This window comes from Paramormyrops kingsleyae, chromosome 3 (assembly GCF_048594095.1).
Source record: "Paramormyrops kingsleyae isolate MSU_618 chromosome 3, PKINGS_0.4, whole genome shotgun sequence".
In the NCBI taxonomy this organism is placed as follows: domain Eukaryota; kingdom Metazoa; phylum Chordata; class Actinopteri; order Osteoglossiformes; family Mormyridae; genus Paramormyrops; species Paramormyrops kingsleyae.
This window is the reverse complement of record NC_132799.1, coordinates 10385441-10402167: the sequence shown is the minus strand read 5'-3', so window position 1 is coordinate 10402167 and position 16727 is coordinate 10385441. Positions and strand designations below refer to the sequence as shown.

Below are 16727 nucleotides of genomic sequence, written 5' to 3'. Positions count from 1 at the left end.
ATTAATGGATGGTGTATGTGCAATTAAAAATCAGATTACACCAGACTTAACTACATCAAATGAGGATGCTTTCCTGATGAGTTTTCGTTGGGGGTGGGCATGGTGCATTGGGAGGAGACATAGTGAAGTATGATGGCAAATGTCCATAATGTGATTAATTGTTACCCTGTCATGCTGAGCACAATTTAGTAATTGTTTTAGGCTGATGTGCACTTTTTGTCATTGCCATTAATCCTGGCTGAGACAGAGCAGCTGGTTGTGTCAGAGTATGTGATTTTGTTTACTGATTTAACCTGAGCTGTGCTGCGTCAGTCTTTTTTGATGCTGCCTAAAACTATAAGTCAATGTGAATTTATGCACTTTAAACTGTGTTCATGTCAACTTCACTGGAAAAAAAATAACTTAATTGATAAAAGATACTTAGGATATCCTGTATGGATTTATTTTTTTCTTACTTTGGCCAATTTCTAGAAGCCCCTAAATGTAACCTACCTTTGCAAGGAGTGTGGCAGCGACTACAGAATGCTATCACATTTTGTTAGTTTTTTTGTATGCATATAAATTTGAACCCATTGTAAAACATTCTGTGTATAGCATGAGAATTTTATATGCATGCAGCCTGGTGACATGAAGCAGAGGGGGGAAATGTCACTGCTTATCTACTCTGTGTGCATCCTTGTAAAAGATGAGGACAGTCATTTTTGTGGTGATGTCTTGGGGCAGGTGTATTTGAGTAAAAATGGGGCTGTGTGTTCCTGACCTGGTATATCTATTTGGCTCGGACAGTATCTATATATTAATATGCCTGTGTAAGCTCCCCTCTTCTTCAGTTAAAAGCTCACCTTTAGTTACTTAAGGATTGAATGTGTTCTTTCTTAACCCCAGCCCCCCCCCCCCCCCCCCCCAATACGTAGCTTTTGCTTTTTACGAATTTGGAGGCAAAGAAATTAAACGTTTTTGCCAGTGAAACCTTAAGGTCTCATCTTACTAGGGAAACAAGCTGGGGATCAGGCTGCAGTGTTCTTCAAAGATTTCTAAAATGGAAAAGTGCATCCATTCATATCCAGGTTTTGGTAAACTGTACCATCTTGTGCCGTTCATGACCAAAACAGCACGTTTTTATCATCACAATGTACAGTTTGCACGCTGGAATAATATAAATGGACAGGCATGCAAAAATGGATAAAAAGCTTGTGCCTGCTTCCGTCCAATAGGGAGCCTGTTCCTACTCCCGTCCAATAGGGAACCTGTTCCTACTCCTCTATAATAGCAAGTCTTTGACTATTTCTATCCTATGCCGAATACATTGGTCATAAGAATATAGCAGTCAGTTCTTCTAAGCAATAAAGCTGATAATCAGTGTAATAGTTTTTGGTAGCTGCAGGTGGGGGCCAGTATGCATCATTTAAAACCTGCTTGCTTCCAATCTGCATTACCTGCTGATTATATATCCATGATGTAGATGTTCCTCATGCAGAGGCAGGGTGCATATTCTGTAATAATTTCTGGGAGAAATGGGGTGTTAAAATGATCATGGTAATTAACGTGTTTGCTGCAGTTGTTGTTTACTTCTCATTATTGGCCAGCCGTCTTCCCAGAATGGCTGATGGAGTGCAGGGCCATTCCGTGCTTGAAGGTTATCCTCAGAAACATCTGCTGCGAGGTCAGGCACACCATTCATGCGTATCTATCACAGAGAACACATGACAGAAGAAAACTTTAAGCACACCCATCAATTCACAGGTACATATATCTGTTTGGCAGACACTTTTGTACAAAGCGATGTTCAAGCGAGGATCAAAGAGCCGGTCGACAGTCCCTGGAGTAATGGAGGGTTAGGGCCTTGCTGAAGGGCCCAGCAGTGACATCAGTCTGCCAGTCATGGGATTTGAATTGGGGTTTTGACCTTCTGATCACAGGCAGGGTGTTCTAACTCTCAGAGCCACATTCCGACCTAGATTCACCTAAAATACATGTCTGGCTTCAGGCAGGGAGTGCAACTAAACCCAAAACATTTCACACATGGGGCAGGAATCAAATATATAAGTGATCTTATTGAGTCGTTGGTGTGTTTGTGAGGACTGAACAATCGAGTGCATTTCGATAAGGTCATATGTTATTTCAAAGTTTATAAACTTTATTAAAACTTATCTTTAAGGATAAAGTTTAATATTTTAGGCGAATAAGTGTTTCTTTACTGTGATTTTGAAAAAAAAAAAACAATAGTAATCGGCAAAGAAGGGAATTATTTGTAGGTATTAATTTTATTTGTAGCTGAAATAGTACTGTGGATTAGCTGCAAGAATGGCAGTGATTAAACATCAGACCTTAAATATTATAATGTAAAAGTACATTATAAAAGTCATCATCCTACTGTAAACTTGTTTTAATCTTCTTTTATATAACATTACTCTATAATCTTCATTTATTAACTGGATTTTATTTTTGAAATTGAAGCTTGTGAATGTTAATTTTGTACTTTAGCACAGTCATTTGGACAAAGGTTCAAATATGCCTAATCATTTGTACAGTAGCTGCATTTGTCATCATTTGTTTCCTGTTGTGAGAGACTAATCCTTAGCAGGACTGGGTGGAGAGTGATTCCAGTTGGAGGGCAGACTTTCACTGACCACACCCTCTATACGCTTGATTGGCTGGAGCAGCCAAACAGTTCAACACTGGCCAGTAATCTATTCCTCCCTAACCCATCCAACCAGGATTGGGCTCTGTGAGAGATGACCCCATGTAATATTTACATGTCTGCTACATAGCTTGTCTTTTGAAGCACAGACGTTAGTGCACGGTGACTCTTAACCTACTCATGTCCTTCTCCTCTTCAGTTACTATTCCTGTTGTCTGGATCAGACTCCTTTAGCTCAGTGTGCGTGAATAGGTTTAAAGGGATTAATCGGCATCAGTCTGAATTGAAATTTCAAAACAGTGAGAGGTACAGTCCCAGAAGACATCTGTAATGAAAATGTTGGATTTTTTATTCCCTTTCCTGAAATGATGCTTTGTGTTGTATAATATGGCAAGGTCATCCTAGCTATATCAGGACAAATTCATTAATGTAGGACTTCCTTACATTACATGCACAAGAAATCATTATGCTGTGGCATCATGTAGGCTAAGAGTCATTCAGCGTGTATGTATTATACATTACTCAGCTCAAAGCTAAATACCACTTTGGCACTTTGGCATTGAGCAGAATGTGGTATTTTCCTGGTTAGGAAATACTCCGTACCCTCTTCCTTTCCATTTAATAGCAACAAAGTTAGGGCGTATCCAGCAAGGGGAATATCTGTACTAGCATGTATGTCTCTGTTTTGAAGGCATCTGTCCTCATCTGTCTTTAGATGAGCATATGTATGCCCCTACATGCCCTTTTCTCTTGTGGTGAAGGTGGCTGTATGACTTTAGAAATTGTTGCATGTTTTTTTTCATTAGCATCCAGCTAAATGTGCTCTTGGACCAGTTAAGCCATAAAAATAGGTTAGAATGAAGACTGACAAGAGTCTGATTGGAGTTTGACAGGCCTGCTCTACATTGGGTATGTTTATATGTGACACACGCTCCAATTTAGATTAATCGCCCAAATGCTTTCATCTATTTCCGAATATAGCAATAAGTTCAATAAACATTTCCGGTTTAGCGATTAACGTTGATGTCCTGCGTTTATAATCTTCTCTGCAGTTTCTGTAATGCTTGATTAGCTGTTCCAGTCTTTTAAATTGACAGAGTACTATACTGTACTTGTATGACATATGTCATCAGGAAGGATAGAGATGTGTTTATCATAGGATGGTAATGCTCACAGGGAGGGTGTGTGATGTGTTTTAATTCAGTATCTTCACCAATTGGTCTCTCTTGCGTATTAACCCTGGACAGCTCTCCAAATGGTTGTTATAAAACTGTATAAACAGCATTGTGGCTTTTAAACTGCTTTTCCAGATGAATTCATGAGATTGCTTGGAATCATCAGAATGGCTGCTTTTATGAAGACTTAAGGTAGTTACAAGCCCTTGGTTCACTCCCTTGTTCCCTGCCTGGTTATCTATATATGTGTCTTCTTACCTGATTTTGTGGATCTGGGTCTTAGCAGACCAGGTGAGTCCCTAGAAATTCCAGAGAATTGCTGCATGTTTTTAAAGGCCAACTCTAGGGTTATGAATGTGTGCAATGGATATTAAACACTCTTAAATCTGTCACTTTTCTCTTAGCCCAAAGGGTACCTAGTATGATACTTTAACTTTGTTTCTCGGACTAGTCCTTGGAGATCCCCGGACAGCCCACATTTCTGCTCCCTCCCAGCTCCCAGCACCCGAACAATCAAGAAGACCGGATACCTGACATAGGTGTAGTGTGAGCTGTGAGGGAGCAGAAATGTGGGGATCTCCAAGGACTGGGCTTAGAACCACTGCTTTAAGTCTTTGGACCAGCCTCCTGTGATTAGTTCTGTTAGGGCTGTTTTTTTCCCCCCAAGCTATAGAACGCAGAACAGCAAACGTGTTAAATGTCGAATTTAAATATCGAATCTTTATTCACCCTATACTGTATGTCTTGTAGGAATTGTTCTGCTGTCTTCCTGACTGTCATTGATAGCAGGTCCTTTACGGTACGTACCTGATTGTAATGTGCTGGATTTACTCTGTAACTTGAGCATTTGAAGAGCACTAATAATGCATCTGAAGCCGTTATAATGTGCCTAAGGGGCGGCACCGTGTCTGCCTGCACTGGCTGACCCCATTACAGTGGAGGTTACAGTGAATTTGGAGGCTTGCTCGGGATCCAGCGGCGTTTGCCAAGCCTTTTGATCGCTGGCCAGCCTGGGCCGAGAGCGAGGCTCGATGTGGGTCGCTGTGTGACGGTGTGGGTTGACCTCTCAAATGGCCTGGTTCTATATATTTAAAATATTTTTATAAAGCTTAAATGTCGCTGTTAGGATTTACCCTCAAATCCGTGGCCTTTGTGTGCCCCTCAAGTGGATTGAGATGGTGGGGGGGTGCAGTGTGGTTCACATTTGCATGTCTGTGATCTCCTCATGGCCAGAAAGGGCCGTTTAAAGCCAGCGGCTGGGGACGGTGTTTCTTCCAGCTTTAACAAAGCCAGTCCTGAGAAATCTGACCTCTTGTGTGAAAAGAACCTGCAAGTAGCTTTGTGGTGAAGGAATTAGGCTATAAGAAGCTGACACCCCCGCTGTGTCAGCAAGCTAACTAATCATTCCGGTTACATATTCAGCTGTGTAACTCTAACAGAGGCGCGATGTTATTTCTATGGGTGAAAGCAACAGGATTGTAATGTAGCTTAATCTAATGTAAAATATTTTTTTCCCCCATTTAATTTTTATTTACACCCTAGTCAACTGGGAAAGGCTTTGCTTTCGTCTGGCAGATTTATAGTCATATGAGTGTATTTTGGTTAATATCTGTAAAAGCATGTTTTTTTTGTGTTGTTTAACACACACTCTTCTTTAAAGGTCCTATGGTATGTGCAAGTTTTCATTCTGCCAGAGTGCTTAAGAATTTAGTTATTTCCCAGGGACAAGTGTGAAGACCTAGATTTCTCACCGTGTAGGGCTATGGCCTGCGCTGAGATCACACGCTGGGCAGATTTGCCAGGGCATTGTGCTCATGACATCATAGCATGATGTAACAATAAAGAACACATCTCTTATTTAAAGAGGTTATCAAGGGCAGTCTAAGAGGAGGACCTGTACTGCTGATATTCCATTTCTATGCCGGAATTAATCTGGATAATTAGTTTGGAAAAATGCTATGTGACAGAATGCATGTAGCTGAAGGAGTTTAATAAAACTCTTTTCTGCTGAAACCTCTGGTCTAGGGTTAAGTCTAGACTTTAAGACCTTGTATTTTTGGTGACATTATATTGGCCAAAAGCATTACAGATCATTATTAAAAAGGGTTAAGGATATAAGTTTGGTATGCATTTTATTAAACTTTCAAAATGGCAAACTTCAGTAATACATCATATCGTTCTTGATGCATTTAAAATGGATTTTATTTAATAAATCAGTTATGAAATGCCATATCAAATACACCTGCTACCTTATTTCTCTTTCATAATGGTTTTGAATGGAGAATCACAGCAATTCCACTGGTTTTCAAGGTTTTTGAATATAGTGTGACCAGTGTTTTTAGGGTGGGGCTTATTTTGTGTGTTTCAACCTAAAAGGACAAAATGCAAAATCGTAGTTGCAGGTCTATGAATCTCCTTGGACATCAAATCCAATTTATACCAAAATTATTTATATAATATTATTTTATAGTAGATTCCCTAAACCCCATATTTTGTCATGTACATTTATTTTATTTAGCAGATGTATTTGTCCAAAGTGATGTACAAGCAAATAATGCTTGTAATGTGCTATTTGCAAATTGTGATGTGCAAATGGCACATTACAAACACATGGCTGTTGAGGAGCTGACTAATCACAAGCCACACTGGTCACTCTTCACAACATTTTGTGTTGAATTGAGAAAATCAGCATAACCATGGCAGCAGGTCGAAGTGTCAGACAATAATGCACAAGGGGATGGAGTTCTGTAGCTAAGTCTGTTTACCTTGCATTAAAAAAATTAGATGCATGACTCTCCTTGGTAATGTGATGTATGTAACACTGAGGGATCTTTTGAAGCTGTTTAGATTAGAACAATAGATTAAAAGGGGCCTAGTAAGACCATATAGGGTGATTTCTCTCAATGCAAGGCTAGTGACTCTGTGACACGCATTGAATCTCAGCGTGTTCTACATACACAGTGCACTGCATGGTGCTGTAAGCTTTAGGACCACCTGAAAGGAAGAGAAGCTTGCGGAGCGGCCACTGTCTACATTTCAATGGTTATTTTCATTGTAATCATAAACGGCAGCATTATGATTAGTCTCCACATAAACGATATATCGACTTATCGTATAGAACTTTAATGATATGAAAATGAGAAACTTTGTTAAACTGTAGATAAGAAACGTTGCTTGTAACACACATCAGCCTATTGTCACAGAAATGAACGCAGTCCCATCCAATCACAAGATAATGTTTTAAGAACTGACAGCCTACGGCCAATAAATGCACAGCTAGGTTGATTGAGTTTGTGGAGCACGCCACCGGCTTATTGCATATTGCATAACTCTACTCCATATATGTTTTTGTTTAATTTCCATACAATTTAATTGGCTAATCTGAAGTTTTGTCTCACTATTCACACTAATGAAGAAAGAATCAAATAATTTTTTGTAGGGATGCTGCTCTTAGACAAGGTTAGACTAAGGAAATTAATTATGTAAACTCTGACGGAAATGTGTACTGACGTTTACTTAATGTTGCAGTTTTTAATGCAATTTAGTTTTTCCTAACAAGTTTAAAGAATAATTAAGGAGCAATGCATTCTTTCAGACATTTAGTTTATACTGCTGTGTCAAATCTTTGCTGATTGTATAGTTCCAGAGCTGGTGTAGTCAGACATTACTGGTATCGCATTGCAGGATGTTGCATTAATTGATTCATCCCCTTGGCGACTGGCTGAATAGTGTCTTTGGAAATGTCTGATCAGCTATAATTGTAGGTGGTGTACTTGAATGTTGCATCCATAGCTTTCACTAATCAGAATGTCTTTATTTTCTCACCTTCTCTAGCTGTCTTCTCTGTGAATATCAATGACCCTTTTGGGGGTCGATGGAAGAGAAGGCTATCAGCACGCCTACCATGGTCTCCAGGCTCCCCAAGTTTGGTGTCCGCCCTGAGCCTGGCTTGGCCTCTCAGCCGCATGGATCTGGCCAGTCGGCTCCCAGTAACGAGGGGAAGGGCACTGGCCTGAAGAGGCCGAACGGAATGGTGCGCATTCCCTCGTTTTCACTGAAATGGAAGAAGGAGGGAGCTACTACCCCTCCCAATCCTGAGGAGGTCGTGTCAGAAATGGGTGAAGAGTGTAAAGAACGAAAGGTGAGTAGCACGAGGGAGCTTAAGAAACCCTCCACTGTAGCTGCCATAGTGCAACGGCAGGCTTTGGCTACGTCAACCACGAATGGAAAGCCTGCCCAGACGGCAGCCAAAGCAGACGCCCAGCCAGCAGCTAAACCGACCGCTAGCGGGAAGCTCGGCATGAATGGCGTGAGCGGCAGCGGGGTCAAGGTTCGCGCTGGGTCGGGCCTGCCCCGCCCAAAGGTCAGCTCCGGCTCTGCCCAAGCTGGGCCCCAGTTAAGTGACAGCCTGCAGTCCCTCCCGCCAGACCCCATGGTTCGCTCTCAAAGCTTCTCCCACTTCAACCAGTCGTCGTTGCCCATCGCCCCGCCGATGACGCGCTCCTTCTCCTTCAACAAGGCCGTGGAGTTGGCCAAGCCGCCATCAAGCAAGCAGACACACTCCCCTATGCCTTTGAAGTCCGGCCTTGCTTGTGGTAGGGGATCTATGAGCAGGCTAGCCGTGCCGTCCAGCGGGGCGACCCCTACTGGCCACCTGAAGAAGCCGCTCCTCCCAGGATGCGCGCTTAGCAGACCCACGGCTCTAGGCTTCAGGCTGCCTCGACCTTCTCTCATCCATATTCCACGTCCACTCTTAGCTGGGAAAGAGTGCGTTGATAGCACACCTGTTGACCAAGGCATGGACTCCATAGAGACACCTTTGACAACCTCAGTTACCCTGAGTGACCAGGAGGGGGTGCTAGCACCTAAGAGTCAGTTGAGGGGTGACCCGGCTTTACGAGAAACGGAACTCACAACGCACTGTCTGGGGGATCGGCTGGAAGACATGTCGCTCTCGTCCGCCTCCTCGCTGGAGCACAACGACACCAGCGAAGAGTACCTTGACGACTTTGATAACCTGGGGGACGGTGGTGGCGCTCTGCTGCTTCCTGTCCACGGGGGAAGGCTGCTCCAGCCGCAAGCTTACTCTAATGATGACGTCCCCGACAACAGGCAGCGGGGAGCCCCCCCCGTTCAGGGAGCCCCCTGCAGCTTCCTGTCAGATGACCACGCCGGTGAGTCTCCCAGCACAGCACTGGATAAGGGGACATATGAGCCGTAACTCTGGCAAATAAATGATTTGTAGTTACTAGTTTGTAGAAAATTATGAGGGTGTATGTGTAAAGCGGAAGGGAACACTGTGTGGCTGTCTGATCCTGCTCTGCTTGCACAGAAGATGTCCTTAGGTTTGGGTACAGCGTCTGCTAAGTAATGTAAAAGTTGCCGCACACTTGCAGGCGGGGGCGTAGACAGAAATTCTGAGCCCCTCCCCGACTAAATGTCACCTTTGCTCATGTGCAAGGATTTGCTGAGCTAATGGGGTATTGGGCCACCCATGGTAAAAATAGTTATTTTTAAAAATTTACTGGGGGGGGGGGGGGTACACTACAATTTAGTGCCCCCATAAAGTGCTGGGCCCCCTTAATCTGCCAGGGTATCATGCAGGTTATGCCTCTAGATTGACGTGTAGAGACTGTTCAGAGTGTAGCGAAGCATAGTCCCCTCTGCTGCCTGGGAAAAGGATCCAGATCTGAAAACAAGTGTTTAGAAGACAGACTGATATAATATAGCCAGTCATCAGCAAATGGTCTCAATTTCCGGATGCTTTCTGCAAATTGTATTTTCCGTAATCTTTGATTGATCGTGTGTGCATATTCGCAATAAGCTTCGAATTTGACAGGGAAATAAATGCTATATAGTGCCAGACGTTGCTTCTGTTTGCCTTACTGTAAAAGATAATGTTCCATGCTCTACGCAGCAGATAAAAAATAAAATAAAATCCTAAATAATGAAACTGCACAGTGCCTTTGAATGAACGGATGAATCTCGCGTAAGATTGGCTGCTTGTATTGTGAGATGTCCTGCTAATAGCTAAATGGATAAAAGCAAGGGCTGCGATGGCTTGTCCTTGTGTTTCTTTAATTTCTCCTGGCTTACCTGCAGGTGGTAGAGAGAGCTTTTCGGCGTGTCCTGCTGCTCTCAGCCTTTCCCCGGTGGTAGATATCCCACATGCCTCGTCTCTGGAGCTCTCCCCGTCCAATAGCTCTGGTGGCATTTACATGTGGGACGAGGAAGGCCTCGAGCCGCTGGGTCCGTCCGTGCACCTCTGCGGCAGCTACGACTCTGACGTTAACAGCATGGTGAGTAGGTCACGTGCACCCTGACTGTAATCTCCGAGTATAACTCAGAGATGAAACGTGTATGTAACCTCAAAGAGACAGAAAGTGTCAACGCACGTATTAGCAGAGGATTAACCCGTTAATCAGTTTCAAAATTAGCACCAGACTTATTATAACTGACATTTACTTTAATGAATATATTTGTTTATGAGCATCTTTATAGACTGGCTTTACTTTTTTTTTGATAATCATGTTTGATTTGCTACTATTTCACAAACCACAGAAATTTTTACAGCGTATTTTAAAATCTGTGAGGGCAAGTTCATGGTACTTTTTGCATTTAGCTTTTGCTGTAATGCTACTTTGAGAAGTAGAATTATATTCTCAACAGAAATTACTATTTTCATTTTAAGAAATGTCTTTCTTTTAATACAGTTTTGCATTGTTCTTGAAAGGAATTTGTCTAAAAGGACTTCCAGTTTCCAGTTTATATTTCATCTTTTCATGCAGCTGGGTACATTGCAAAACAATTCTGCTTAAGTATCTTGGTTCAAGGGTGCAACTGCAGTTCATGTTAAAGTTATGCCCTTGACAGGATGCAGCCAGTCGTGTTTAGGGTAGGATGTTGGTCATATCCTTTGTCGGGCAGAGCAAAAAAAAAAACAAAAAAACAAAAAAGGGGAGTGACTTCATTCATCAATTCTGAAAAGAGGCACAGAAGCAGATGCAGCGCTTCATGATCCATTCCTGCTTTGTGAAGGTTTGTGCTTTGTTAGGCGATTACAAGGCGATCATAGAAAATACACCCTGTTTACTGCCCATAATTTACTACTACTGCTCTTACTAATTATTATTCTTCTTATTGTTGTTGTTGCTGCAATAATAATTAAAATTACACAATTATTTAATTATAATCATATAATAATAATGATTATTATATTATTATTATTATACACAAAAACATTTGAATTGTGTTGAATTTGTACTGAATATTCATCCGCTAAATTTTCGTTACCTGGGGACTGTCTTTAATTAATATACAGTACGATGTACTTTATTGACCAAAGGATGAAATTCTTTTGCATTCACAAAATGCACAGGTGCAAACATATAGTGCCAAGCAGAGACGGCACACATAGTGCAAACAGTACACAAACACTGTATTATGCAGAATATTATTACTGTTCTGTCCTTGGTGGGGTCATGCTTTCTAGCCAAAATACCACATTCTTCTAAATTATGTAGAATTCATGTAAAACACTGGCATTAGAGAGGGAGTAGCTGTGTGATCGTCTGACACCCCACCTCTTTGCTCTCCTCTACGACTACCACGCGGCCACGTCTCCGCACTTCATTGTCCCTGCAGCCTCGACATTTGCTTACTTTGAACGTTCAAAGTGATTCATGCCTCGGCTTCCAGATCTGCTTCTCTTAGTAGGTTTAGGAAACTCTTGACCTACCCACTATGAAAATTAACAGTGTTTCTGGTTGTTGGCCCGTGTCATAGACAGAGCGACTTTCTGGTAGCCATTTTTCAGGCTGAATGAAACCGCCTTTTTGACTCTTACTCATGTTTTAGGGCTGGTTGCATACAGGGTGTTCAGTCAGGGAGGCAGTCACTTCTCTGCTTCAGAAACTGGGTGTATGTTTTTTTTTTTTTTTTTCCTTCCTTAAGATTTTTATTTTCGGCTACATGTTGCTCATCCTGATAATTGGTCTTTGAGTTGGGTGACCACTGGAAAACCGAGAAATGTCCATGTAAAATTTCGGTAAGAGATAACTACAGCCTGTTAAACATCATCTATTATATTGACGGACGTTATAATGATTAGTGATGATTTAATGATGCTGTATTTTTGGCTGCACAGTTGGTTTTAAATGCCATGCAAAATTCTGTGAGAGATAATGTAAGTAGCTGGTCTGTAGTGTATGCTTAAATCAATTTGAACAAATTATTGTTAGCTTAGCTTATTTTGGTTTATTTTGAAACACTGTAGTAAAACTGCAAAAATATTGTTACTTGACAAAACTCTGTACACAAACTTACTTGCAGTCACAGTAACATGTATTTTCTGAATATTACTGTAATAATAAATTAGACATAGTTGCGTACTGTACTTTACAGTATTTATTTTCTGCAATTACTTTTATGTGTTTTCTTATAATATCTCTATACTATACATTGTAGACATTTGGATCAAAGTGGTGGTAAACAGCCGCAAAGTAATTTAGTTGTTTTTCTCTCAGAGGCGTGGTGTCAGTTCTTGGTGTGATTGTAACATATACGTACAATCCAGGTATTTACCCTAAGAGGAATTGGCGTGTTTTCCAGGGTGTGGCCGAGCATTATGCTGTGCTGCTTGGGACAAACTTCAGGCACCTGCATGTACTTGCCCAGGATAAATGGATGGATGGATTGATGGAGGGATGGACGTTATTTCTCATGTCTTCATCGTCTTATCGTGGCTAATCTATGAGTTTAGGGAGACCCCTTGTGGACAAAATTCTTTAGTTTCCCCTTTCTGCCAGGATAGCACTGAATTTATAATGCTGACTGTCGTAGGAAATTCACCAAAATACTGCTTCATGCATAAATTTAACTCTGCATCATTAACAGTCACAAAAACCAAGGACGTAATTAATGTTCTGCACAATGGATATATCCAAAAAGAAAAATATTTCCACTTGGTTCAGTTGTGACCTAAGTTGTTTTCCCAGCCTGGCTGAGTATAGGTTTAAGTACCAAAATGTCAAATACTGTACAACTAGCTAATATAATAAGATAAATTTACTTGCAGTTCGTGACTTGAAGAACTGGTTTCTTTTGACTCTTGTTGGAGATACTGGTCTCCCCTGAGCCTCCAATGAATTAACATTCCAGGGATGTTAATTTAGCCCTTAGCTTTCTGCTGTCACCTAGAAATGAACAATCAAGGAGCCACATTGACCAAAATGCCGATTCCATCCAGCCAAGTGCTGACTCAGATATTCCTCCTTCTCCTCATTGCAGGTTTTGATTTTTCCAGGTCGACGTTGAGTCTTGTTTTGTTTCTGCACTGATTGTAGGACTGGGCGATATCACATCGATATTATATCACGCATGCGCAACAATCACCAGCAGGGTTTCCGCGGGTCTTAAAAAAGTCTTAAAAAGTCTTAAATCACTTTTCCATGAATTAAGGCCTTGAAAAGGTCTTAAATCAGACCAGCAAGTCTTAAATTCATATGATCATGGCATTAATTTTTGTGAGGGATTGTTTCCTCGTGTGTTTTGATTTTAAAGAGAAGCGAAAGCGTAATTTCTGTGCTACATGGCTTAGATCGCTCAATATTCATTGAACGGTAGATGGCGTTATGTGCTGCTTCATCTGTCAGTAACCCGAAGAAGAACTTGACAAGCATGCGCAGATGAACCCTTTCTTCTAAAGCGCGCTATTTAGACATGTAGTGCGATTGGAAGGCCGAAGAATACGTATATTCTTATGATTCTTATGATTATAATATAATATCATAATTCTTATGATTATAATATATTCGTATGAATTTCCCTACGATATTTTTTTTTTCCTTAAATTTTCTTTATTTGGTCTTAAAAAGGTCTTAAAAAAGTCTTAAATTTACTCTTAGAAAACCTGCAGAAACCCTGACCAGTCAGATGACCGGCAAGATATTTGGTGCTATACCGACTTTTTTTTACACCCACAATTTGTTAAGCAGATTAGTAGTGCGGTTAAAATATTAACGAGATGTGTTTTGTGACACCCGAAAGTTAGTCTGTGTTATTGTATTACTGTAACATCAATGTGATGTTCCCCAGCCATAACTGACTGTAGCAATTGTGCCGTAATTCATGCAGTGCACCGTCGTGTTTAAGATAGTGCTTAAACAAAATTGCAGTTGTATAAAGGACAGTCTGTACCAGTAAGGGTAAGATGCAGTAGAATATATGGGCTCTGTTTACAGTATTGAATTTAGTGCAGCAGAAGGCTGTGAGCTGACGTGGGTTTCTGCAGATGTGACTGGAGGGACAGCTTGTCTACCTGGCCGGTGGTACCATGAAGGAGACGGGGTCTCGTGAAAAGGCAGCAAGTTTTCTGGTGAAGCCAGAAACTCGGTGCTTTGTAACCTGAGGTTGTAAACTGTAGTTTACAACAATTCACTAGTATTGTTAGCTAAATGGCTAACAAATTGATGAAATTCATCACTTATTTAGAGTCAGATCTGTTTTGCGTATTTACTGTGGATCTCGTGGAACAGCGTTTTCTTAGGAACATCATATCTGAAAGCACGTAATCTCCCGCTAGCCAAATGTGGCTTGATCACTGCTTGCTTTGCTCATTTCTCTCCACCAGGTGGCAGTGTGTCTGTACAGGAGAAAATGGTTTGGGTGTGAAGCCAAGTTGGCGCTGGTGGGAACCCAGTGCATCACGCTGTGCTTCATTCGCAGCTCTCTGCAGTGTCCCCTCGGGCCCGCGGCCCTCTTCCCTCCATAATCCTCCTCAGTGATGTAGAAGAAAAACTGCTAGCGTGGAACAATGAGATTCAAAGAGTGAAGGAAAACCAAAGAGCTTAAGTTGTTCCCAGCCCTTGACAATGTTCTAATTCCACTCATATATTCTTGTTACTATGACCTCTAGCTGTCCTACAGTGCTGTGTGTTAACCTTCCTGCTCTGTCATACAAACACCGATATCCAGCGCCTAGCCCTATCATAGAGTCCCCATCCAAGCCATTAATTAATACATTTCCTGCATTATTCAAACGGGAGACAAAATGCAGAGAGAGTGCAATTGGATTTCGAGCTTCTAAGCAGCAGGGGTTGTCTGAAAAATAAGCAAATGCAAATGTTTTTATTGTAGTAATTACGTGTCACTTGTATTGCCAGTGTTTTCATGAGAATATAGTGAAATCTCTCTTTAATCCGTGCTCTCCAACATCAAAGCTATGCTTGCCCCTTGATTTATTCCTGTCTATTTTTAGTCTGTGTGTGCTTGGGCTGCACGTGAATGTCATTTTATTCATTTGTCTTTAGAATTCAATGTGGGTGCCAGTTTCGTTCGAGTACTGCCGCCTTTCCTGAATGTCGATGCCCCCCACCGAAGCACTTATTGAATAAAAAGATGGAATGTAATGATATCCGTGAGTGCTTCCCAACAGCATGATGTCATAGCCTTTCAGCATATTGCCTGTAACTAAGGGTAACACCAATCACGTTGGGAAGTATGACATTTTTTCCTTTTATGAGAGAACGGGAGATTTTTGCCGGGGTTTAAGGCCAGCATTCCTTCAGCTACGATTCAGTGCTGTTGGTCAATCCTGTGCCGCATGCAGGATTTATTAAATACTGCAAAGGCATCCTTTAAATAAAAAAAAAAATTTGGTAAATTGATTCATGTTGCCATGGCACTACAGAAATGTCCTCTCTAGGATTTCAGGGTGTTTTAGATACAAACTCTTCAGCAAAGTTCATTATTGTTATGATAGGATAGTTATCTCTAATTTTTCTTTTATCGGATCATAATGCATCATATCAGATGTGTTTAATCACATAACACACCACGGGTTATTGCTGTTTTTGTGTCTTTATATCATATTTACACCTGGTCCCATGTATCCTCTTTTTGTTAAGTGCTTTGACCAGCTCTGACTTTGACCTGCTCTACTACTGCCTACTGTTAACTGGTTGACGGTTTAATTAGAACCTAGAACCCCAGAATTTGTCTTGGCTCTCTTCTGGTTGGCCCCAACTGGATCACAGACCCAATGTACCACCTTTCCACACCTAACATCGTATCCCCCACCCCCCCCCCCCCCCAATCGGGCTGTAAAGGAGCTTGCAGAGAGCTGTGAATATGACGCCGCGTTAGATCCCCAAATCTTTTAAATGACCTTACTGCTCAAATGGAAATAAAGAAACAGGATTTGAAATGGAAATTATGAGTGGGTGATGTCAGTAGTGATGCAGGGCTGCTGGGCTGATTTGAAAGGTGTCACTGAATCGGGATTACATTCTGTCTCACTTTCTTCAGCACACCGACTGAGAGAGGCATTAAGCCAGCCAGCATAGCTTATAGCTTATATAACACAGCATTCTTAAATATAAGACTTCTTCCCAAGGCTTCGTCTTACCTGGGTCATATTCAGATTAGTATCTGTCCTATCTGAGCTAGGTTTCTCTGTTGGCCGCTGTGAACTATAGATCCAGTATAGGTACCGTTCTTCCGGTAGAATAGAGAAAGTCTCTACCTGTTATGTCAAGGTTTTCAACTAAGTAATCTAGTTTTTATTTTATTTCTGCTATGCTTAATCTCCCTGGCATAGCCGGTTAGAACCAAGTCAATTAGCCTTCAACGGCAAGGCCTGCAAATGGCTGGAGTAGTTGATTAGGGATTATCTGCTCTATTGATCTGACAGTGGAAGCGCTTAACTGGCAACTGGCAGATGAGTATTTGAAGAGTAAAAGTCACCTGACTTTTTGAGTATTAAGGACAGAAGTACGCTGCATTTCTTTTACCTTCAGCATTTGTGGTCATGGGGGGTGTGTCTTTATGTGTAAATTTCATAACCACGTCTACTCTGAACTGTTGGTTTAACACTGTAAAACCATTTGAGGGGTAAAAGCAAGCAGAAGTTG

General features: G+C 41.5%; 1 protein-coding gene across 6 annotated transcripts in view; it reads left to right on the top strand.

Moving 5' to 3' along the window:
- Positions 1-16727, top strand: part of ccser2a (coiled-coil serine-rich protein 2a) — a 50593-nt gene that overhangs the window by 2698 nt on the left and 31168 nt on the right. For all 6 annotated transcript variants that reach the window (XM_023840069.2, XM_023840079.2, XM_023840099.2 and 3 more), the window contains exons 2-3: positions 7651-8990; positions 9919-10115. In XM_023840069.2, the coding sequence (XP_023695837.1) occupies positions 7691-8990; positions 9919-10115 (1497 nt within the window). In that variant the 5' untranslated portion in view covers positions 7651-7690. The remainder of the gene's footprint in view (positions 1-7650; positions 8991-9918; positions 10116-16727) is intronic.